We start from the raw sequence: 23,353 nt of genomic DNA, 5'->3' as shown, positions 1-23,353 counted from the left end.
GTCACTGTGCCAGGCTAGGAAGAACTCCTCTTCTGACTGAACATTTTCCTCTCAAAGTTTGTTTTTTTTTTTTCATTTTAATGTTGAAAAACTAGCATGTGAAAGAGAAATTATTCAGAACTTTATTTTGCTTCTGCTTAGCAAATCCTGGTATTGCTTCCAGTGCACAGGGAGAAAATACCCTCAGAACAGGATAGTCTTCAGCTGGAGGATCTGAAAGTTATGAATGAGACAGAACTGACAATGGAGCAATTCCAACAGGCAAAAGTGCATAATTTTAACAGTTCTTTGACAGTTTCCTGTGGTAAGCAGCTATAAGAAACAAACTCCCACCAGAAGCAGTGAATTCTCCAGCACTTAAGGTTATAAATGCATGACAGATACACAGATACAGGCTTAGGGCAGGGAAATTAAAATCAGATTAATAGGTCTAAAGCAAGGGAACCAACCTGAAATCAAATCAGATTTGTTAATGTCCTGAACAGATATGACATTTGACTTCTGTTGCTAAAAGTACTTTTATAAAGAGCAAGGGGATGCTTCTTCCTTCCTTCCTTCCTTCCTTCCTTCCTTCCTTCCTTCCTTCCTTCCTTCCTTCCTTCCTTCCTTCCTTCCTTCCTTCCTTCCTTCCTTCCTTCCTTCCTTCCTTCCTTCCTTCCTTCCTTCCTTCCTTCCTTCCTTCCTTCCTTCCTTCCTTCCTTCCTTCCTTCCTTCCTTCCTTCCTTCCTTCCTTCCTTCCTTCCTTCCTTCCTTCCTTCCTTCCTTCCTTCCTTCCTTCCTTCCTTCCTTCCTTCCTTCCTTTTTTTCCTTTTTTTCCTTTTTTTCCTTTTTTTTCCTTTTTCCCCTTTCTTTCTTCCTTTTCTTTATTTCCTGACTGCATTTGCCCACTGAAGCACCTTGCCCCCCTCCCATGGAGTCCATGGTGGGGGCAGGGTGGGCAGCAGCAGCCCTGGCCATGTGTGCCCTGCACACGCCACCCCCATCAGTCCCTGGCTGAAGTTCTGAACCAGAAATGCTTCCTCAGGCCTCCTCCATCTCTTGGACATGGTGATCACACCTCCCTGTGACAGTGAGCAAATCCCTTGTGTCAGGGTGAAAATTGAAATAGGATGATGGAAAAAAGGTAGGGATTCCAGGCCAGGAGATCCCTGCTGGCTTAAATTTTCCTGGGGCTCAACAAACCCCATGTGATGAGTTGCTCTTTGTTGGAACCTGTACTTTTTTAAGTGGAACCCTTGTTTGTGACAGCTGGTTATAACAGAGCAGGAAACAGGATAAAGAAAAGAAAAAATTAACTGGTACAGGGTGATGCCATGTCCCCAGCCCAGGGCTGGGGAAGAGCAAGCTCAGTGACTGTGGCACCCAGGGAATGCTGTGACTGACCAGGGGCAGGGAAACATTTCCTTGCTGTAAATACATCCAGGAGGGGGAGAGACACATGCTTGGAATAGGAGGGGCTGGGTAGACAAAGAACTCCAAGAGGTGTGGGTGGATGCCCTCTGCTCCTGGGTTTCTCTGTGTGCTTCTTCTGCAGTCAGGTACCCAACGTGGAACGGCAGCTCTTTGGACTCCAAAATCCCAGCGTCTGTGAAGTCTGGACCCAGGAAAGTTCCAACCACCAGGGAGATGGGATCAGAGCCGTACCACTAGGGACCCCCTTGCCTCATGGGGGGCTGTGCTCTTCTCCCCCAGCTCACAGTCCCCCTTCCTCCTCAGGGCTCACTTCTGCCCACACCCTGACCCAGCTTGCCCCATGGCAGGTACGAACCAGACACAGGTGACAGAGTTTGTGCTCCTGGGCTTTTCCCACGGCCGGCCTTTCCTCTTTGCTCTTTTCCTGGCCATTTACCTGGCCACGCTGCTGGGAAACTCTGCAATACTTTTCCTCGTGTCCCTGGATCCCCACCTCCACAGCCCCATGTACTTCTTCCTGAGTCACCTGTCCTGCCTGGACCTTTGCTACTCATCAGTGACGGTGCCCAAGATCCTGGCGAACGCCCTGCGCTCGCAGGCGACCATCTCCTACAGGGGGTGCCTGGCGCAGACGTTCCTGCTGATGTGGTGCGCGGGGGCTGAGTGTGCGCTGCTGGCCGTCATGGCCTTCGACCGCTTGGCCGCTGTGTGCCGGCCCCTGCGCTACAGCCAGGCCCTGCGCCCCAGCACCTGTGCCAGCGCCGCTGCCGGCTGCTGGCTCTGGGGGCTGCTGGACTCGGCCCTGCACACCCTCCTGGTGGCCCGGCTCTCCTTCTGCGGGGCCGCCCAGCTCCAGCACATCTTCTGCGATGTGCCGCCGCTGCTGGGGGCCGCCTGTGGCGACACCCGCCCCAACGAGCTGGCCCTCCATGTCTCCAGCATCTTTGTGGGCCTCGGTCCCTTCCTGCTCGTCATCATCTCCTACCTTTGCATCCTGGCCACTGTCCTTGGGATGCCGCTGGCCACCAGCCGGCGCAAGGCCTTCTCCACCTGCTCTGCACACCTGATCGTGGTCACCCTGTACTTCGTGGCAGCCAACCTGAACTACAACCGGCCCAGCTCGGGCTACTCCCCGGCAGCTGACACGCTGGTCTCTGTGTTGTACTGCATCATCATCCCCATGCTGAACCCCCTCGTCTACAGCCTCCGCAACCAGGAGGTGTGGGGGGCCCTGCGGAAGGCTGTGCGGGTGAGTGCCACACCAGGCTCCCCAGGCAACAACGCCTGAGCAGTGCCAGGGCTGCCACAGGCTGCCGACACAGTGCTGCCACTGCAATGTCCATCCGTGGGACGTCTGTGACAGCACAGCGAGCCTGGGGCCCCCAGCCCAAGCACATGGCACACTGCCACCACTCATCTCACCCACGGCACATCACTGAGAGCAGAATGCCAAAATAAACTCAGGAACAAGGTTACAGGTCCAGGATTCTGTCTTTATTTTCTGGATGCCACGTGCTGAGCTTGGCAGAGGACGTGCTGCAGCTGTACTACTGCCAGGGAACTCTGCAAAAAGCAAATTCATGTGGAGCCAGACACGTGCTGGCCCTGAGCATAGCCACAGGCTCTGCCTCAGGACTGCCCCAGGCCTTGAGTCAGGCCCTGTGCAGAACAAGGGACTTTGACTGCAAAACCTGACCTGGGCAAGAGGGGCTGTCCCACCACCCACTGTCCCCACGTACCTTGGCTTCAAATCTGATGTCTGCTGGGTTTCCCCAGGCTGCCAGGGAGGCTCTGCAGCACTCTGTACATAGGCACAGCAGCTTGCACAGGCCACCCATGGCCTCAGTGCTGCACTGAGACACAGAGGTCTCAGCACTGAGCTGAGAGCTGGTGGCACTGAACTCCAGAAATGCTTTGCTTTATGGCCAGAAAAATTTCCCTGTGCAGCTGTTGTGTGTGCTGTGGCTCTGGGTGACTGCCTGAGGACTGGCTAGGGGTCTTCAGCTGGGCCCAAGCTCAAATGATTCTGTGGCTGTGACGGCAGTGGCCAAATCTGCAGGTGTGCACATGAGGCACAGCAGCGTCCAGCACTGCAGCAGAGCCAGGAGCAGGGGCTCACTGGGGCGAGGGAGATGACACAGGCAGGTGACACCTGCAGTCACACAACCTACGTAAGCTGGACCCAAACATGCTCATCTGTATCTCAGTTACCAAGAGATATCAAACAGTATCCAATCTGTTCCCAAAGCAACCCAGTGCAGAGTCAGAACTGGGACTAGGAGGCACACAGCCTTGTTGGGAGCAGTTTGCCATTTCTCAGTGCACAACACATGCTGATTTTACTCTTCAGGGAAAGAAATGTTTCTGTAACCCGCCTGTTGGGTTGGGCTGTTGCTCCTATCCAGATAGGCTGTGAGCCCCCAGCTCTCCTTGCTATACACCCTTCTGGATTCTAAAAATCCCTTGAAGCACCCTCAGTCCAGTGTCACTGGACACATCAGAGTCTGACCAGGGAACACTTTCTGAGGAGCCCCTGGAAGGGGACAGCAGGAAACAGCAGAAACCACACAAGGAAAAAGACTGGGGAAGCTGCCTCAGAGAAACAAAAGACCCAAATCACTCCAAACAAAAACCCCAAAGCCAACCAACAGAAACCCAAACAAGAAACTCCTGGAAAGATTACATTAAAATTGATAATTTTTAACCTGAACCTCAATGCACTTTTCCTGTGACAGACAGTCATTGGGTGTTCCCAGGATCAAACGCTGAGCAGGAGTGCCACACTCCTGCCCAGGCAGTACAGGCCTGGTCAGCTGCAGAGTGCTCCAGAACTCACCTGTGAACCACACTGAACACTAAAGCTTTAGTGTCACACCGGGACCCCCTGCACACACTGCTGGCAGTGGCAGCAACTGGGGTGTGCTCCCACAGCCCCTCAGGTGTTCCTGCAGCCCTTCAGGTGTGCTCCCACAGCCCCTCAGTCCCTCAGGTGTGCTCCCACAGCCCCTCAGGTGATGTTCTACTCAGATGCTCAGATGTCCCTGGTTTATTCCTGCTGTGATGGTACCTGCATCCCACAGAGGAACAATTCCCACAGCTGAACATCCACCTAAAAGGTACTGGCTTGAGAGAGGGCTTTATTTTGCATTTCTGAAAACTGTTTTAAACATTAGCAATAACATGTTTCCTCCTGTCCTGCTTCCCACCTGCCCAGACTTTTGCTCACATCTGTGATGGAGAGTCAAGCTCTTCAGGAGCCTCCAGCAGGCACAGGGGACATGAGCTGTCACAGAATCACTGGACTCAGTTTGAGCCAAGCCAGAGCAGAAGCTGGGAGGGAGGGCACAGCCCCGGGGACAGACACACCTGTGCCCACAAGGGTCATACAGACCACGTTCATGTTTCTCTGGTCCATGCTGCAAACATGGCTCATCCTAAAAATGGAAACCCTTCCTTGGAATAAACACCAGTTTGGTGTTCCCAGCACTCTTTTCCTTAACCCCTGACTAGGATGAGATCCAGGGCCACAGCAACTGACAAAGGTCCCACAGCTCATATCCCTTCTGCCTTGCCTGGACTAGATTTGGTATTTCTGCTCTGGGAATTGCCCTACTGGGAACAGGACACACTCCTGCAAACTTGCTGGCTGACAGGTGGGGCAGCCTAGATAGAAGAGACCTTGCATTGCACTCATACGCTCTTACACCATCCCAACTTTCCCACCTGGAAGTGGATGGGAATCAAAATCCTCTTGGGCATAAGACAAAACATTCCCTCTGGCACTTCCAGTTTGCTCCTTGATATTTCTCTGAATGTGGATATACCAAGCTGAGCCGAATGAAGCTGATAACACAGGAAAGGCTGAAGCAGAGACAGTCTGCCATGATTTGACACTGGCCAAATGCCAGGCACCAACAAAAGTCACTCACTCACCCTCCCCTGCCACAGAGGAGGGGAAAAAATTAAATTAAGGGTTCATGAGTTGAGATAAGGACTGTGAGAAAACACTTCACACCATGGTCTCATTACAGCCTGCAGAGGAGTCTCAGGTCTGGCACCTGGAGCACCTCCTGCCCTTCCTTCCCCACTGACCTTGCTGTCTCCAGGTTGTCTCCTTCACATGTTCTCACATCCCCCACTTCTCCGGCTAGGAAAAAAACAAACAAACTATGCCCACTTTGTTTTGATTTTCTTCTTAAATTTGTGATTCACAGAGGCATGAGGTGGAATGTGTTGGTCTTGCATGGCCTGTTTTTTGGTAGCAGGGGGGCACAGAGGGGGCTTCTGTGAGAAGCTGCTGGAAGCTTCCATCATGTCCAGCAGAGCCAATCTCTGGTGGCTCTGACAATGGACGTGCTGCTGGCCAAGGCTGGCTAATGAGAGATGATGGTAACACCTCTGTGATTTAAGAAGGAAGTCAAAACAAAGTCAAGAGCAATTTCAATTCCAGCCAGAGAAGAGGAGAAGGTGAGAACATGTGAAGGGGACAACCTGGAGACACCAAGGTCAGTGGGGAAGGAGGGGCAGGAGCTGCTCCAGGGCCCAGATTGGCCCAGCTGCTCCAGGGCTGAGATTGCTCTGCAGCCGTGGTGAGACCATGGTGAAGCAGCTGTGCCCCTGCAGCCCACGGGGATCCACGGGGGATGCAGAGATCCGCCCACAATCCATGGGGAGGCGCCCATGCCAGAGCAGTGGATGCCTGGAGGAGGCTGTGATCCAGTGGGAGACCCTGTGGAGAGAGAGCCCTGCTCCCAGGCTGGAGCAGCCTGGCCTTGGAGGACTGCACCCCGTGGAACCGTGACCCACGCTGCAGCAGTTTTGGGAGGACTGCTGCTCATGAGAGTGGACCTCTGTCAGAGAAGTTCAGAGAACTTCTCCCATGGGAGGGACCTCACGGTCTCACAGGGAAAAGACTGCTCTCCCAGAGCAGTGGAAGAAAATCTCAGTGATGAAATGACCAAAACTCCCATGCACTGTTGGTGGGAAGGAGGGAGGAGTTGGGGGGAAAAAAGGTGTTTTAAGGGCTTATTTTATTTCTCATTATTCTCCTCTGACTCTGTTAGTAATGAATTCACTTTGTACCTCTAAGTCAAACCTATTTTGCCCTTGGAGTGTTTTCTCCCTGTCCTCATCTCAGGTCATAAAACCTTCATTAAATTTTTCTCTCCTCTGCCAAGCTGTGGTAGAGAATGGTGAATGAGTGACTTTTGTGGGTGTCTGGCATTTGGCCAATGTTAAACCACGCCAGAGGCAAAAGTTGGGAGGAAGCAGCTTGCACTGTGCTCATCTCACTGCAGAAGCTTCACATAATTTGCTGGGAAGAGGCCGACTCTGCCATGGCACTGTCCCCGCCACCAGCCTTCATCCACCATCTCAATGTGTGTGATTGTGTCATCAGGATCAAAAGAAATCTCATCATCTCCATCTGCAAAAATTGTCAAGAAAAGACAGTCACAATACAAAAAGAACCCCAGAGAGAGCTGGTTCACATTCTTCCTCCCACCTTCCCCCAGGCAGGAGACAGAACAAGTGCTCTGATAACCTCAAGAGTTTACCTCACCCAACCTCCATCCTACAGCACAGATAAAGCAGAGAAAGAGCAAGATGTCACAGATGAAAGATGAAGTTTCTCTGCTCCTGTCCTGCTTTGGGTCAGGACAAGGCTAATTTTTTGCAGTAGCTGGGAGGGGCCATGGCCAAGACACCAAGGTTACTCTGTACCACCTCTTGTCATTGCCACGGTGGGGGAAAGGGACTCTCGATTCCCAGGAAGACTGGGTTGAGAAAATGTGGTGGAGGGAGCCATCCAGTATTGTCTATAGGTGGGTGTTTTTCCATGAGAATAATTTCTTTTCTTATATATTTTGTTATTAACATTGTTGCTGTGACTGTTTGCTTTCTTATTGCTGTTTCCAAAATTGCTGTTATCTCAACCTGTGATCTTTGCCTTTTTGTGCCTCCAATTGGAGAAGAGAAATGATGCATATTTTTTTTTTACTGGGAGTACTAAACTGGAGAATACCATTCCTACACCATGACATTCCCATGTCAGATCTCATTCTACTTCCCAGGAGGAAGCAATTTAAACCACCAGTCCTTTCCCTGCTGGTGAACCCCCATGTCCCGTGGCACAGGCCTGTGGGGCACAGCACCTTCCCCCAGCCCTGAGGGCAGACCCACCTCCTTGGTAATCATAGAGAGCCACTGCGCAGATCCCGGGGCTCTGCCCCTCAGCAGCACTGTCTGTGTTCCCTGCAGGACACAGTACACACAGATGAGACAGAGGCTGAAGCACCCACACAGTCCTGGTCAGTGCCACCTTCCAGCCCAGCTCTGGGGAAGCACATCAACCCTGTCAGCAAGGAGAGGTGAACCACAGCCCAAAGCAAGAAGTGACTTCCTTCCCTTCCCTCAAGGAGACAGCTGGGTCCTGATCTTTCATGCTCCTCTCCCAAGAAAAAGGCTGGGAATAACTCCAACCTCTTCACTTGCCAGCAATGCCAGGGAAGCACCGACAGCAGCACATGCAGTTTGCTCTTGTGCTTGGACAAAGGCTACCTACACTCCTCACACCAGAGACTCCACCAGAGCAGGTCCCAGCACCACCAGCCATATGAGGAATGGGCTGAACCAGAGGCACCCCCAGGCACCAGGACAGCACTTGCCAGGAAACCACAGCAAGAGCATTGGTGCACATCCAGCTTCTCCCAGGCCTGTGGCAGCCTCCTGCCCAGACCCTGATCCACCAGATTCCTGCTTCCAGTCCAGCATCCCATGCAGCACATCTGCACCTTAGAGCTGGGCAGGAGACTGGGACACTACCAAGTCTCCATCACCAGAAGCTGGTATCCTGAGCACAACAGACTTCAGGATAAAAATTCCCTCTGCAGTTTGTCCCTCACATCCAGTGAAGTTAGTGGACAGGTACAAGCTTCTCAAGACATGGGCTCTTCCATCAGTACTCACCCAGGTGGGGATGGCTCTGTCTGGGCTCCTGAGGAAGGATCACCTCATAGTCTTCACCTCCATCTCCTCCAAAGTCATAGGTGGCATCCAGCTTTTCCAGCGGGGCTGGCAGCTCCTCATAGTCAGCACCTCCACTGGTGCTGTCACAGTAGTCTGAGGGCTCTGGCAGCTCCTCATAGTCTCCACCAACATCCAAACTTACATTGTAGATGGGCTGACCCTGGCTGGGGACCTTGCACAGCTCTGCATCCAGATCTGCTGGCCTTGGTGGCAAAGTGGGTGGTACTTCTTCATCCTCCCTTTTGGCCTCCTGCCATGAGGTGGGAAAGTGACTGGAAAGTCACCTGCAAGGCACCCACCACAGGCAGCTCTCCCTTGACTCCCAGCACCTGGCACAAGGCAGCCCCTTTACTGCTGCCAGGGCACAAATGGAACACCATCCCCTGCACACCAGGGAAACAGCTAACAGCTGCTCATGCCGCTGAACCAGCAGCTCGGATTGCCCTGGAGACCCTCAGGACTCACGTGTCTGAACTCTGTTCATACTTCAGCACAGCCCATAGTAGTGCCACTGCACTGACCCACTCCCAGAGCTCATCCCATGGGGTCAGGTGCTATGCGGCCATGGTCCATCCCAAGCCTAGTGCTCCCCCTTATCCTTCCAAAGCCTTTCCCACCATCCTGTGGCTGTGCTCCACATCTTCCTGTAGGGCTGCGCATAGAGCACAGCTCCTCTCAGGTGCAATCCCCTCTGCCTGCTCCCCCTTCCCCAGCTCCCCCAGGCTGCCTTGGTACCTTTTCTGCTGGTGACACGTGCTGGTCCCCAGCAGCAGCCTTGGGTACCCCTGCCGGCACGGCTGGAGGGGCTGCCCCAGTCCCAGTGTGCTCCTTCTCTCTGGGAGGGATTTCCTGCTGGAGAAAAGACTGCTCAGTCCCTTTGAACAATGGCTGCTCACATTCCCAACAGAGCAACTCCGAAAGGTCTCCTCCACCTACAAACCTGCTGCAGGCCTGGGCACTCGCAGGTTGGTGACAACAGTCAGGTAGCCTCAAAGAGGAACAATGTTGGGGGGACAGCTGCACTGTTAACACCCCTCTGTCCTCTGAGTGCAGGAACAGTACCAGGGGAAGGCAGGTGAACACAGGGGATGGGGGCCATCTCCAGTTTGCTGGGATAGCAGTGATGGGAGCAGTGGCCACACGGTTTTCCAGGCACCAGAAACTAAAGAAGCTGAGGCCAGAGCACAGGCTGAGTGCAGGTGTGTCCTTGTATGAGTGTTTGGTGTGCTGAAAAGGAAAGTCCGGTGATGACTGTGAAGCCATTCTGTGGCCATTCTTGCCAGATACAGGGAAGCAGTTTAGGCAGGAGGTTCCCCTCAAGAGACCAGACAGAAGGACAAGAGCTGCAAAGCTCTGAAGAAAAGTCTATCCCGAGTCTTGGAGGACATGGCAAGACAGCCCTGGCTCACCTGCTGCCGAGCCAGGTGCTGCTCCCGGGCTTGCCGCCTGACCCGCTCCTCCTCTGCCTGCCTCCTGCTCTCCTCCTCTGCCGACTTGGCCAAGTGCTCAAACCGTGACCGCAGGCTGCTGGTGCCACTGGAGGCTCCTGTGAGGAGACAGCTGATGGACCCAGCCCTACATCTTCCTTCCACCACCCCAAGCATTCAGGAGAAACCCAGAACTCTGTCTCTTCCAGAGAAGCTGGCAGTCAGCCAACTTCTTCTGCCCTCCAGCACAGGTTAAACCCCTATCCCACCACAGCACACACCTGCCAGCAGGCTGCCACAGAGGGACTGTGAGACCCACAGCTTCCTAAGCCCAGGGCTGGTACTCAGGTCTCACCTGCCTCCAGGGGTCTTGTTTTCTCATAGGAGGAGGTGGGAGCTGCCATCTCATCAAAGCCAGCAGCACTCTGCAAGAGGAAGTGAAAGAATTGTTCAGCCCATTGGGCAATGCCAGTGCTGCCTTTTGGTACTGGTGATGGCAAGCTTTGCTCCCAGGTGTGTTTGTCCTCACCTGCACACCTGCCCTGGCCCAGGGGAGGCTGTTGGCTGACACCTCCTTATCCTGGGGATGTGCCTGTTGTCTCCCAGCCAAGGACACACGTGTCCCTGCCCAAGAGATGGCACTGAGAGCTCCAAAGGTGCTGTGGAGCCCAGCGGGGAAGACTGAGTAGTGACACAGGACAGCAGGGCTGGGGACACTCCCTGTACCATGGCAAGGAGCTGGGGGGGGATGCCTGGCCATCTGCCTCTTCCCCAGGCCCAGGGACACTTGCATCCACCCCAGCACTCACCCTGGCATGAGGGTGAAAGCAGCACCTGTGTGCAACGTCTGCAGCACCACCGGCTTCAGGAGGGATGGAGAGAGGCTGAACTGGGAATAGGATTGGTGGGGAGGGTGCAGGAAAACCGAAGTGAGATAAAGACAGCTTAAAGGTTTATCTGCTTTCATAAGAAAACTGTTTCATGCAAAAAGGAACGAGCAGGTAGGACCCACTTCTCAGCCTGACACTACAGCAGTTGCTGCCTGCAGGTGTCACAACAGGCTGATGGCTAACTGCAGCCATGGAGCCCAACAGCAGCTCTGCTCTCCCTGCAGAAAACACACCTGAGCAGGTAAACCAGCCTGCAGGCTCAGAACCAGGTGTCCATAGGTAACAGCAGAAGCCTGGATATGCTGTGCGTATGACGGCATTTTTATTTTGTGCGAGCCTTAGTCTGATACTGAGCATCCAGAACTTTACAAAAGGGGAGTTCAGGCTGCCTGAGGGTCTGTTATGCTCTGCTCTGGTGCAGTGAATTCAGCATTTCTCCATTCCTGAGGACCAGGCAATCTGAAACTTAGTTACTTGCCCAAATAATCCTTATTTTTACCATGTTTGTTTATGCTTCAGTATTCTTAAAATGCACAAACTCACATTCACTTTGAGTTGAACAAGAACTGCTTATCGCCTCTCTGCATCCTGCCTCCCAAAAGACCCCCAACCCTTTTACCCAGTCCTCATCTGCTTTTGCATGTTGTTTTTGACCACATATAAGGTGTGCCCTTTGTCAGTGCACCTCCATTTGCTGTTGTTAAATTCAGAGCTAGCTCTAATCTCTTCTGAAGGCAGGACAACATTCCCTCTCTGCTGCAGGCCCAGCCTCCCCACGCAGCACAGCCAGGACCATGTGGGTGGTTTCAGTGTGTTTGCAGCCTCCCCTGCTTCCTCGAGCTCCCAAGGACAGTGACGCTGGTGCTGTACCAGGCACAGCCCTGTGCCCCAGCAAGGGAAGGAGGTTTCAGGGAAGGCACCCTCACTCCTCTTCCAAATGCCCCAAAGCCCCAGAATCTGCACCTTTGAGGCTATCACATCCATGCAGATCACACCCACTCGCAGGACCCCCTCTGGGACCAAGCCTTCAGGGCAGCCTGCCAAGCACAGAACTGATCTCAGTGCCTCACTCTGAGATGTGACTGTAGATGAGGCTGTGCCTGGTATCAACCCAAACAGAAAAACTGAACCAGTAACTTGGTGACCTCTTCTCATGCACAGCAGATTGATCTGTGCCAATCCCATCCCTGCTGGAGTTCGTCAAGGTGTGCAGGAAGATTTAGCACCCAAAAAGACCGTGAGGCACTCCTTGATAGGAGTGAGAAACCTGCAGAGGGTAACAACAGCAAAGAAGTGAGGAGTGACAGAGGGTACCATGAGGAATCCTGCATTACAGTCTCCTCAGGCTGCATTCCTCTGCAGCCTCTGGTAATTACGCTCAGCCAGTTCCTTCCATAGTTGTGCACTGGCTACTGGGATTCCACCTCCACTGGAGGAATCTCTTCTCTTTTAGCTGGGCAAAACCCAGTCATTATGAGGAAGCAACTTGCAGGCTGCAGCAGTCTTACCTTATCCACTCTATCCTTCTGGACCCCATAACGGCCTCCAAACCCCTTGGCATAGTCTGTATGGGAAAAAAATATTTTATAGTATCTTGTATGCACCTCTGACTTCAGTATGCTGTGACCAGTGAAATGAGTTTGCATGTGTTATCTCTAGTTAATTCCATATGTGATGAGTCACAGATAAAGTTAAGTGCTCTGGACAGTAGCTTTTAGGACTAATCCCTCCCTCCCTCCCTGCAGCTGAGGGCACAGGTGTGCAGGGCTGTACCTGCCAGCCCGAGCCCAAGGCACCAGGGTGCGGCCAGTCACCCCACCCGAGTGGAGCACGGCCCTGTTCAGGGAGGTCAAACATGCTGCACACAAGGCACTCCTGGGATCTGCTCTGCCTCATTCCTCTCTGAGAGCTCGTGACTTCAGAGTGCGTCTCGTGTGTGCAAAGAGCAAATCTGGGCGGAATCAGGGCAGGGAGGCTACAATGAGCTCATGGTTACGAACGTCCCTCACGGAGAATGGGAGAGTCTGAGAGTCCTGACTGAGGGACCCACACTGCGTGTCCCCCACTGATCCAAGCTCCCACCCACTCTGCCTTTGTGCTTTGGGGTTCACTGTGTCTCAGCTGTTCTGCAACACGCCAGACACATTCTGTTTCTAGCAGCTGGATCTCTTACTACGAACCACAAGCTCCAGACACAGGTCTGTGTCTGCTCCAAGGAAACTGCTACCACCTCTGGCAATATTGCCCGACCTCTCTGGGATGCATGGGGCTGCACTTCTTCCTGATGGTCCCAGCCAAGGGCATTCTTGTCCTGACGATCCCTCTGGACCCCAAACTTCCCACCAAAGCCCACAGAATAGTCTTCATCCACAAGGATCCAGATCAGGGCATGGAAGAGAACACACAAAGGGAGGGAAGGAGACAAGTGGCAGCAGTGTGAGCTCTGGCTGTTCTCACAGGTTTTCCATGCCTGGGACTTAGAGAAAGACATGGAACAAGGCCAGATTTCCCCACTGGTGTTGCAGCAACAGTCCTCCCTCCTTCCTGGGATATTTCACCTGCTATTAGCACCTGCCTGAGCTTCCCCTTCACCCTTCCTTTGGTGATATGCTGTCCAAGAGATCCCTATGCCCACAGAACTCTTCTGCTCCTCTTCCTTTAGCCTGAACTCTTTTTAGCAGCCATGCACTGTGCAATGGCTTTCCTCACCTGGCCCTTCCCAACAGCTCCCTGTAGCTCTTCCACCATTCTTGCAGCAGATTAAAAATGCCCTGCACAGTGCCCATAGTCCTAGTGGGCACAGTCCCCAGTTCCAGCCCTGGCACTGCCTGCTCCCCCTCCCCAGCTGCCTCCCCCAGCTCCCCCATCCCCTCCAGCTCACCCAGATCCCTCAGTTTTCCCCAGCTCACCTGGCTGCTGGGGCTCACCTTTCTGAGAGTCGTGCTTCTCTGCCTGGCTCTTGTAGTCAAATCCCACAGCTGCTTTGTCCACCTTATCCCTTTCCACTCCGTAACGGCCACCAAAGCCCTTGGAGTAATCTGATGTGGAGCATGGAGTCAAATGCCGCCCCCAGCATGGGGCTGGTGAGGAGAGGATAGGGAGCAGGGCTGGGGAGGGCCCCCAGGGAGAAGGGACAGCAGCAGAGATGATGGAAAACACCACAGAAAGTGAAGGGTTGGAGGGGACAGAGTGGATGGTAGGGAACACCACGGATGAGAGCCCACAGGAATGGGGGGCACAAGGCAAACCGGGTCAGGGCACCAGGAGACACAGCAGGCCAGGAGGAAAGAAGAAAACAGACATGCCAAGGACAGTGGGAGCTGTCACCCATGAAGGCAAAGCCAAGCAGGACTTGGGCGCTGACAGCTGGGGCATCAGTCCCTCACCCACCTCCAGAGCCAGGATTTCAGCCTGTGGTCTGCCAGCCTCGGGGAAAGGGCTGTGAGTAAGACACAGCCTTGGGAGTACAGGAATGGCAAAAGGGCTTATGTGTGCCATAGTGGAATCTCAGGTGTGTCCCTGGGGACTGCCACCAAGGCTGAACACCCCTTTTCTGCAGACTTGCTCCCACTCTGCTCCCTGGCACAGTGGCCATTGTGCAAGAGCAAAGAACAGTTGTCTTGTGCCTCTCCTTTTTCCATCCCCAAAACAGCGATCCATTAAAAACTTCTACCATGTTCTGCTGTTTCACAGGACCACCTGGTTATTACTGGCTGATTCCTGAGACATTTCAGCCTCTATCCTAACTCCTGGCTGTACAAACTCCTCCTTTCAGACACCTGCCTGTTCAGTCCCTAAATCCTGCCCTCCAGGAGTAAATTGGAGCCACCTCTCCCTGTTCCCTCATGCTATTCTCACAGGTCTGCATTTCAAGGGACTGAGCTGAGGCTTCTCCAGCAACTTCAGCTGCACCAATCCATGGAGGCTGTGATCTAGAGAAATGTGCATAAGAACATTCTGTATTCCAGAATGGATCTCTGTTTCATAGAAACTCAGTCACTTAATCTGTAAGTCCTAAAAATTCTTAAACTTATTGTGACTAAACTATTATCCACCTATGGGCCTGTTATGAAATGGATCTTTAAGAGAGCTGTTTTCAGTAAACACAGATTTTATGACTGTTACCTTGGTGCTGGAGCTTCCACTATGGACACATTTTTATGAAAAGCAATCCAAACACTCTATTTCTGACATTTCCATTTCCTAAGAAATTTCTGTGGTTTCACACAGCCTGATAAATTCCTATGTCTACAAGAATATGTTAATGGAGCACAACTGCACATCATTCATTATTTTAAGATCAGCCAAGAAGGCCTCAAACAATTTTCCTTCTTTTATAATTTGTTTTTAAATGAACCTGATTCAGTTCTTTCACTGGTAATGCAGTGTTCCACACATTTATTTGAAACAGAAACAGACCATGCCTTTTCATCTTCTCTTGGGCAGAGAATATTTAAAATACCCTGAGTTTCAATTCTTGTACTGCTTGTTGAATTATCTGCAGAATTTGGATGCTTTCATATCCATTGCTGTGCCTTTTCCTTACAGGGCTGCTTTTCCAGCAATCACTTCTCAAGTGCTAAAGTGCTCAGGCTTCCTCTGGAGCAGTTCTAGGAAGGGCTTTGAGAGGAGAGGGAGCACCAGCCATCCATTGTGAGGTGGATTGTCTCCTCTGCTTGGCCAGGATGGGCTCTCCACCAAAGGAAAGCACAGAGACAAGCAGGAGGTGCAGGATGAGGGTGGTGACAGGTCAGTGGCACACGGGACCACAAGGGAGATGGACTGGGAACAGGAATCTGAAACAAGAGACGGGAGACTGTGCCACAGCCAACAGCATGGGATACTGGGAGCAGAAGAGAAGCTGGGCAAAGGGTCAAGGGGCCACATATGCCCAAGGACTTGCCTTTCTGGGACGAGTGTTTCTCCACCTCACCCTTGTATTCAAAGCCCAGTGCTGACTGGAACAAGAAGGGGAAGACTGTCAATCATCCTGAGGGCCAAGATGGGTCTCAGCCTCCCTCCCCTGGGGCCAGGCTGTCACTGGCTCCCTGTCTAGTGCTGCAGCACGCAGGGGCAAATACCACAGCCCCTGGAGAAAGTGTTCTTCCTGGGTGGGACAAGCCCAGCACACCAACGCACACCAGCTGCCCCACGGCTGCCCTACACTGTGGGACCACTGCCCTGCACACAGCTGAGCTATGCTTCAATGAGACCAGGGCACAGGGCACACCCTGCATGCCCTGAGCTTTGACAACAGCCCCAGGCTAGCATGTGGCACACTCCAGGGGCAGCACAGGCCACAGGTACGGATTTCAGCTGCACTGCCCAACACACCTTGTCAGCTCGGTCCCGCTGGACTCCAAACTTGCCACCAAACCCCTGGGCTGCATCTGTCTGCGAGGAGTGCTTCCCAACATCAGCAACGTACTCGTGCCCTACCGCGCACTAAGAGGAGAGAAGTGTGACATGAGCATCCATGGTGGACAGGCAGAGGCACCAGCTGCTCCCAAACGCTGCTGACACACTCGTAGCCACAGGTAACAGGTCCAAGCTGGCTGTGCCGATGGTGCCCAGGCTCTCCACGTGGCCTTTGCCAGCAGCAGCTCTGCTCAGAGGCCCGGAAAGAGCCTCGAGGGCTGCCATCTCACAAACATCCCCTCTGCCAGCTCATTCAGCAAAGTGTGCGATGCTGAATGCCAGCTGCTCTCAAGCGCTGGGGGAGTTGCATGGTGGATAATCACAGGGCAGACAAGAGAAAGTGCAGACAGGCACACACAGCCGAGAACTCCAGGCAGAGCTCTGGCACCCGTTTCCCCCTTCTGTATCTGACAGCGAGGGCCAGCAAACCTGGCCACAGGCCAGGCCAGGAACCTGCTCCCCCTGCTGCAGGTGCTCTGGCCAGGAACTACAGACACTCTATGCCAAAATGGAACAGCTGTGCTCAGCTGTGCTCAGACTCTGCTGTACTACAGTGAGGGTGCTTTTGTTGAGCAACTTCTTAGCCTTTGTCTAGTTTCAGCAGGATGCTACAAGTGTTCAGCTTCTGCCCCTTCTGCTGAAGAGTGTGTGCAGCTCCTGACTACAACAATTCTGGCAAGGAGAGCAGGGAATTTCTGAGAACAGTCTTTCTCACCCTGCCATCCTGGTATTGTTCAATCCCACAGTGACCACATCTATGGAACTCTACTTCAATCTAATCATCTCACTTCTGAGAAAGAAGCATTAAATGCTGAAAGGTGCAGGAAGAAGCGTGATAATGATTATCACAAAACATAGACCAGATCTGATGTCTAGGGCTTTATCTCAGGAAGACACGAGCTCTGTAATGCAGAATATGAGGAGGGAATTACTACACATTAGCTCTGCAAGCACAAGTAAGGAGTCACCAGATTTAATTGTTACGCAGCAGGCTTGAACAGCTCCAGAAAGTCTTTCACAGCTAAAGGGAGCATTGCAAAGAAGTTGTAGAGAAGAGTTACACAAATGAATTCAAACAGATCCTGGAGACAGAGTATGTGCTAGCTGGATATGTGTGAATCTGTGCAGCCATGCAAACTCTCCATACTCTCCCTTCAGGGTCAGGCCAGAAAACAGAGATACCCACTCCTTTATGAGAAAAGCACTTTTCCACTGAGGCTCAGGGAAGCCTCCCACAGCTGTTACCTTATCCATTCGGTCTCGTTCTGTTCCAAATTTGCCCCCATAGCCATAGGATGCCTTGGGGCCAGTCTCCAGCTCCTTCTTCTTGATGACCTCATGTTCCTCTGATACCTTGTTCCTCAGCTGATGGATGCTGGAGACAGACACACAGCAGGTGGGTTGGTATTTTGCAGAGCCATGCAGCTGTGCCCTGCAGCAGCCACAGCCCAGCAGGACGTACAGGCAGGACCAAGTGCTGGGCTCCCCTGGGTGCCAGCCACACCCGCAGCCACTGTGCCTGAGAGCACCGGGGGTCTGGCAGGGGACCAGTGGGCTCAGGGGGACATCCAGCCCCTCTCTGGCAGCCCTCTTCAGGGCTACACCCCAACTTTCTCGGGACCTCACACCTCCCTTTTTCCTGGAGCTGCGCTGGGCCGTCCGAGGGTCGGCCCCGGGCAGGGAAGGAGCTGGCAGCCTTTGCACCGGGACAGCTCCGTGCTCAGGTGTTCGGCCCCCGATCCCCCACCCCGGCCAGGAGCCGCTGAACGGGGACTGCGGAGGCTCCTGGCCTGGCGCGGAGCGGCCCGGCTGTGCCCCCGGTACCGCCGCGCTCTCCGCCGCGGGCAGGGCCCGGTCCGGCACGGCCCGTTCTGTCCGGGGCACGACCCGTTCTGTCCCCGGCACGGCCCGTTCTGTCCCCGGCACGGCCCGTTCTGTCCCCGGCACGGCCGCTCCCCCACGCCCCGGTCCCGGTCCCGGTCCCGCCGCACTCACTCGATGTGCCCGGCATGGCCGGAGCCCTCGATGGTTTTTGCTCCCCAGCGCTGCTCCCGCTCGGAGATGTCGTTCTGCGGACGAAGCGCGGCTGTCAGCCCTGGCCCGCACGCGGCTCGCCGCGCTCCGTCGGACCAGGCACGGCCCAGGGGTTCCGCGCCCCATCCCCGCCGGGTGTCTCCGACCCACCCCGCAGAACCGCGGTGACACCCGGCATGTGCAGAATTCGCTGTTAGGGAAAACACTCGAGAAACCGCAGTGACCTCAGCCCTCGGGCCTGGCCATCACAGCCTTGTGTTGTAGCTTTGTGGAAGCTCTGAACATATATTCAATAAAGTGAAGCATCAATAATGTATACAATAAAGCTGAAAATATGTATATATGAAATAGAATGAAAAAGTTAATACAAAGTCTTATTGTGTTCATGCTTAGTTTGAATGCTTCCACAAAAAGAAGAAATAAAGTGAGCAAAAAAATTTGGCAGTATAGATTTTCCCTAAAACATTAATAACTTGAAACCATGCAAAAGGAATTTGATTTTCTGCCCCAAACTAGAATTTCTTACTGGAAATAATTAGTCAAGACTGCACTTCACAAGCACAGGACTCTTGTCCAACAGGAGAGGCTTATGAGGAAAGTAATAGGGAACCAAATGGAAAGTGAAAATTATGACCCTGTTGAATGCAGAGGGTTCCACAGGCAGAACCGTTCTGCTCTCTCACCAGCTCAACTCAGAGTTGAACTAGATAGAAAACAAGAGTGTAAGAGGCACAGAGCTGCACCTGCACAAGTTGACTGTAAACAGAGTAGGATTTTTTATCTGGAAAAAAGATAAATTAGGGAAATCCTGCATCATGTACAGTTACAAACAGTATGGGACAGAGAAAATTTGTTGTACATATGTTACATATGTAAAAAGTTACCCTTGTAACAAGGGAGTTTCTTAAATGAGCAGGTTTATGAAACCTGCCTGCATATTCTGTACTCCTTAATTGCCATTACTTGTGGTCAGACATGGGGTATGCAATGATGTAGGAAGTTCTGGAGACCAAACGTGGAGATGTGTCAGAAGTGGCTCAGACAAGTGACCTGACAGTGCCTCTGAGGGGCTGATGGCACTCGGTTGATCCTGCCCTGCCAGCACTGCTGCAGCCCTGCCGAGCCCTGAGCCCTGCCCCAGCAGCAAGAGCTCAGGGCCCGGAGCTCTTCACACCATCAGTATGAGAGTTTCCACAGCAGACACTCACCACGAAATCAGGGTCCGTGTCCCAGTCGTCTCCCTGAGCCTCCACTTTCACTGACACATTGTGTCCCACAACTGCTTTCCACATCTGCACAACAAGGACATTGTGTCATCCAGGGCAGCCACACGTGGCTGCAGCTGGCTCACACCCAGTCAGAGCAGAACCTGGGCTGGAAGGGGCCCCTACAGGCCACCGGTCCTCACACATCTGTCCCTCACACAGCACAGGGCACCCCCAAGATACCTGCTCCTGAGCCCCAGCACATCTTACAGCAAAACACACAGGGAGTGCAGGTGTAAACCATGGCCTTCATGCACCCTGACTCTGCAGCAGGAGCACACACATTATAATATAAATGAATGCTGGCATCCAATTACCAGATTCTGCTTTCCCAGCACACAATTATTTTCTGTGCTTTGGGAGGCTGTTCCTTGAGTCACCCCTGCTATTAGCTCAGTTGCACGCACCATGGTGTGCTCCAACACTGTGCTGCTGGAACTGAGGTGAACTCTTCAAGCCTCTTGTCTGCTTTTCAACCTTTTGATCCCTGCCCATAGCCTAGAGAAGGGTCAGAGAAGGCTGGACAGTGGTGTGACAGAGCTGGTGCTGTGTGGAGTTCATGTCTGTCACATGGAGAAAATGGGAAATGGAGCTAAAAGCACTGAAGATGTAGGGCTAAACTGGCTGAGACTGTAGTGGAACTGCTCCTGCAGGCCTGGAGGAAGTGATGGGCCCAGGAAGAGGAAGTTAAAAGTAATGTGAAATCTAGAACTGCTGCATTTCATTTTCAAGGTGACCATGGAAAAAAAAAAAAACCCATAATTAAAAAGCCCCCTCAAAACAACTGAGTTTTTCCAAAATGAGAGACAGAGAAAATATTAGTTTGCTGCCTCTACACCCCAGAGCAATCAACCTCATCAGAGCCCCATCCCTTCCTATCCCATCCCTTTTTCTGCCTGCAGTGTTGAGGAACTGCAAGTTCTCTGTGTTGCCCAAAGCAGCTTTTTCGTGAGGCAGAGAGAAAGATGGACGAGAACGTGCAGGAAAGACTGAGCTGAGCCTTGTTCTCCATCACACCAAACTGTGACCAAATGAGCAGGAAGGAAGAGAGCTCCTGTGTGCTGGATCTTCAGTTAACAGCAGCTTTTACCACGTGCTGCTCAGCTGTGTAACCCCTCACTCCCACAGCTGTGTGGAAGCCTCAGACAGCCCTGAGCCCTTGGGGCAGTTGCCTTCTGTCAAAGCAAAATGTTTACGCCGAATCATTAATAATTCTCTGTTTATGCTAAGTAATTAACTGTCCCACATCAAAAGCTGCTTAAGTGTATAACCTTCCGGTTTAGTGCAGTGCACTGCTCAGTTCCGAGCTGTCCTTTCCAGAGAACCAGCACTGTAAGATCAGGGAGCGAAGAGAACAGAAACTAAATAAGCACAGCAATGATGATTCTATCTTTTGTTGAACCAAGGCCAGGTAGTCAGCTAAGAGAGAAGATGAAGGGCTAAGGCAGATACACAGTGAAAACCTGGTTTCAGGCCTTCTCCAGGTGCCTCAGGACCACAGCCAGTCCGTGACATTGCCCACTGAGAGCAATATGGTGCCAAACTGGATACAGTTAATTGCAATTAGAAGCAGGGGATGTAGAAAGGCTCATGTGGACAACACAGCCCCTTCTATCACCTTTCTTCTCCTTTTCTCCTCTCTCATTTATTGGCATCTCTCATGCCAAAGAGTTTTAAAGTTCGTTGCTCATTTCTGTAAAGCATAAACCAGCAATAATAACCAGCTAGCAGAGGACAGCTGATTTGAGCTCAAATAAGATGGTTGAATGACCTTTGAATGAGCAATTTTAAATACTGCTGTAAATGGTTCTTGACCACCCATTCTCCAAAGCCACCTGCCTTGCACTGTGGGAGCCATGACAAACCACAGGCTGTAATTGCATCACGAGACTCTGGACACTGTCCATATGAGAAATATCAGCCAGGGCTGCATCTCAGCTCTTTTTTGTCCCATTTTCCCCTGGGAAAACATCCACTACAGCACAAATACAAGGCTACCACACAGCACAGTCGTGCTAGTAGATTTAGAAATGTGGTTCTTTAGAGCCTTAAACACAAGAACCACAATGATGACAGGACAATAGCCTAAGAAGCAAATGTCAAGCATCGTCCCCTTAACCATGCTTGTTCAGGAAAGTGTTCTCTTTGCCCACCAAAAACTACACTTTCTTTATAGTAATTTCTCACTTTCCAGTCCCCAAACCCCCTCAAGTTTTCTTACCTTTAAAGGCTCACCAGTTCCTGCTGGCAGACTTGCTGCTTTTTGCTCAGGCACCTGCTGCCAGTGACAGCTTAGGGTCTGTGTCTGCTCTGAGTTCCTGTTTTAACTTCAGCTCTTTTCACTTCCTGCATCCCAGCCCCCAGTTCTGCTGAAGTCGTAGTTGCCAGAGCCAGCCCCAGTGCTGTAGTTCCCCTGCAGGCTGCCTCTGCCCTGAGACACTGATGCAGTGCACAGTTCCCCCATCAGCACAATGGAGACCATCAGGTCCCAGCACACTTGTGTTTTAAAGAAGACTTTCACATGGGTATAAAACCAAAAATTCTGGTGGAGGCACAAATCCTGGAGCCAGGTCTTGAGCATGCCTTTTACTTTCAGTATCTTTCCCTATTACTTGGAGGATTGATGAGAACATTAATTGTGCTTCTGAACCTTTTCCCATACTGCCCAGGGCCTTGAAAACTCCTTTGGTCAAACTTGGGCTTCTTGTTGTAACATCACCAGTACCCCCATGAAAGTGGGCACAGTCCAAAGGCTGCACTGAACTGAAGTCAGTTGTCCAGTGACATTGTGTCGTGGGCTCCTGGGAGGCAGCAAACACTCCTGGAAAGAGTCTAGCACATGGGAGCTTTCAGTGCGCTCAGGAGCAACTTACCCGTGATTGGACTCTCTGTTGTTTCTCCTCAGCACTGGCTTTAACGCAGCTCTCATTATCAGGGGTGGGTTGACCCGCCCTCGGTGAGGGCACCTGCGCAGGTTCCTTGCACCTCATCATGAGCTTTGTCTGCCATTCCCAGATCCTCACACCTGTCTGTAAAGGGAGCTGAGAGCATCAGGAGGGCTCCCCTTAGAGCTCCATGCAGTAACTTGTATCCTCTCCTCCCTAGGCCTGATGTTGCCATCCTCCCGGCACAGAACCAGACCTGTCCCAGCCTCAGTGGTGGTGCTGAATTGGAGTGACTGTCTGAGGATGACGGTGCACAGCTTCATTGGCTGACTTTCCTTCTCAGCCTTTATTGAAGATAAATCAAAAATCAAGGCAGGACAGCTCCATTGGAGAAGAAACAAAATGCTGAAATGTTTGAGACAGGAACCATCAGCTGAAAGGCCCCATCTTTCATCAGGCCAAAGCACAGAGCTGTTCAGTCAGAGTATGCTTTAGCAGACCAGGAGATCCTTTTGAGATTTTATTCCTGTATTTAATCTAAGCTATACCTGTTCTATCTGTAGGTATAAAACATTTAAATGTATCTGAGGCATCAGAATCATGCCTTTCTTCAGTTCAGGAAAAAAATTGCATGGGCTTTAAGGAAACATACTTTGCTTATAACCCTTGCTTCTGTTATTATCTACCGTCTTACAACACCCCAACGCTGGCTTTTGTTCCAACGGTGGTGGGGGACTGTAGAAGTAACTATGAAAAAGGGTACCTGGTTTTGGCTACAGAAAGCTGGGACAGTTGACCTGTCCCATCTGAATGACCAGCACGTTCTAGCGCACTGTTGCCAACTTCTTATCTGTCCTGGTGTTACACAACTCTAACAAGGTGCAGTGTTCAGGCAAATGTGGAAAAACAAACTCAAGAAGGTATTGTTTTACTGGAATCACTTTCACGATGCATGTGATGGTCTGGGGTGGAAGGGTTCTTAAAATCATTAGTTC

The 23,353-nt window shown here is 52.2% G+C and overlaps 2 protein-coding genes across 3 annotated transcripts; one reads left to right on the top strand and one right to left on the bottom strand.

Moving 5' to 3' along the window:
* The first annotated feature begins 1,624 nt into the window (after positions 1 to 1,624).
* Positions 1,625 to 2,890, top strand: LOC100220727 (olfactory receptor 5V1-like). Its single transcript, XM_030261675.4, has one exon. It carries the CDS (start codon positions 1,754 to 1,756, stop codon positions 2,699 to 2,701), a length of 948 nt encoding a protein of 315 aa, XP_030117535.4. The 5' UTR covers positions 1,625 to 1,753; the 3' UTR covers positions 2,702 to 2,890.
* A 1,640-nt stretch (positions 2,891 to 4,530) lies between these two features.
* Positions 4,531 to 21,814, bottom strand: LOC100223649 (hematopoietic lineage cell-specific protein). Of its 2 annotated transcripts, none has more exons than XM_030261670.4 (15): positions 21,695 to 21,814; positions 19,417 to 19,500; positions 18,170 to 18,243; positions 17,420 to 17,549; positions 16,091 to 16,201; positions 15,660 to 15,714; positions 13,684 to 13,794; positions 13,007 to 13,117; positions 12,265 to 12,320; positions 10,222 to 10,291; positions 9,849 to 9,985; positions 9,175 to 9,288; positions 8,380 to 8,689; positions 7,594 to 7,665; positions 4,531 to 6,838 (listed from the first exon to the last, which is right to left on the bottom strand). In XM_030261670.4, exons 2-15 carry the CDS (start codon positions 19,498 to 19,500, stop codon positions 6,702 to 6,704), a joined length of 1,572 nt encoding a protein of 523 aa, XP_030117530.3. In that variant the 5' UTR covers positions 21,695 to 21,814; the 3' UTR covers positions 4,531 to 6,701. The 2 variants fall into 2 exon arrangements, with proteins under 2 accessions (XP_030117530.3, XP_030117529.3); XM_030261669.4 differs by having other exon boundaries at positions 6,574 to 6,838; positions 9,175 to 9,291.
* Positions 21,815 to 23,353: the final 1,539 nt, after the last annotated feature.

Source organism: Taeniopygia guttata, chromosome 1A (genome assembly GCF_048771995.1).
Source record: "Taeniopygia guttata chromosome 1A, bTaeGut7.mat, whole genome shotgun sequence".
Taxonomy (NCBI): Eukaryota; Metazoa; Chordata; class Aves; order Passeriformes; family Estrildidae; genus Taeniopygia; species Taeniopygia guttata.
This window is presented reverse-complemented; position numbering and strand designations above follow the sequence as displayed.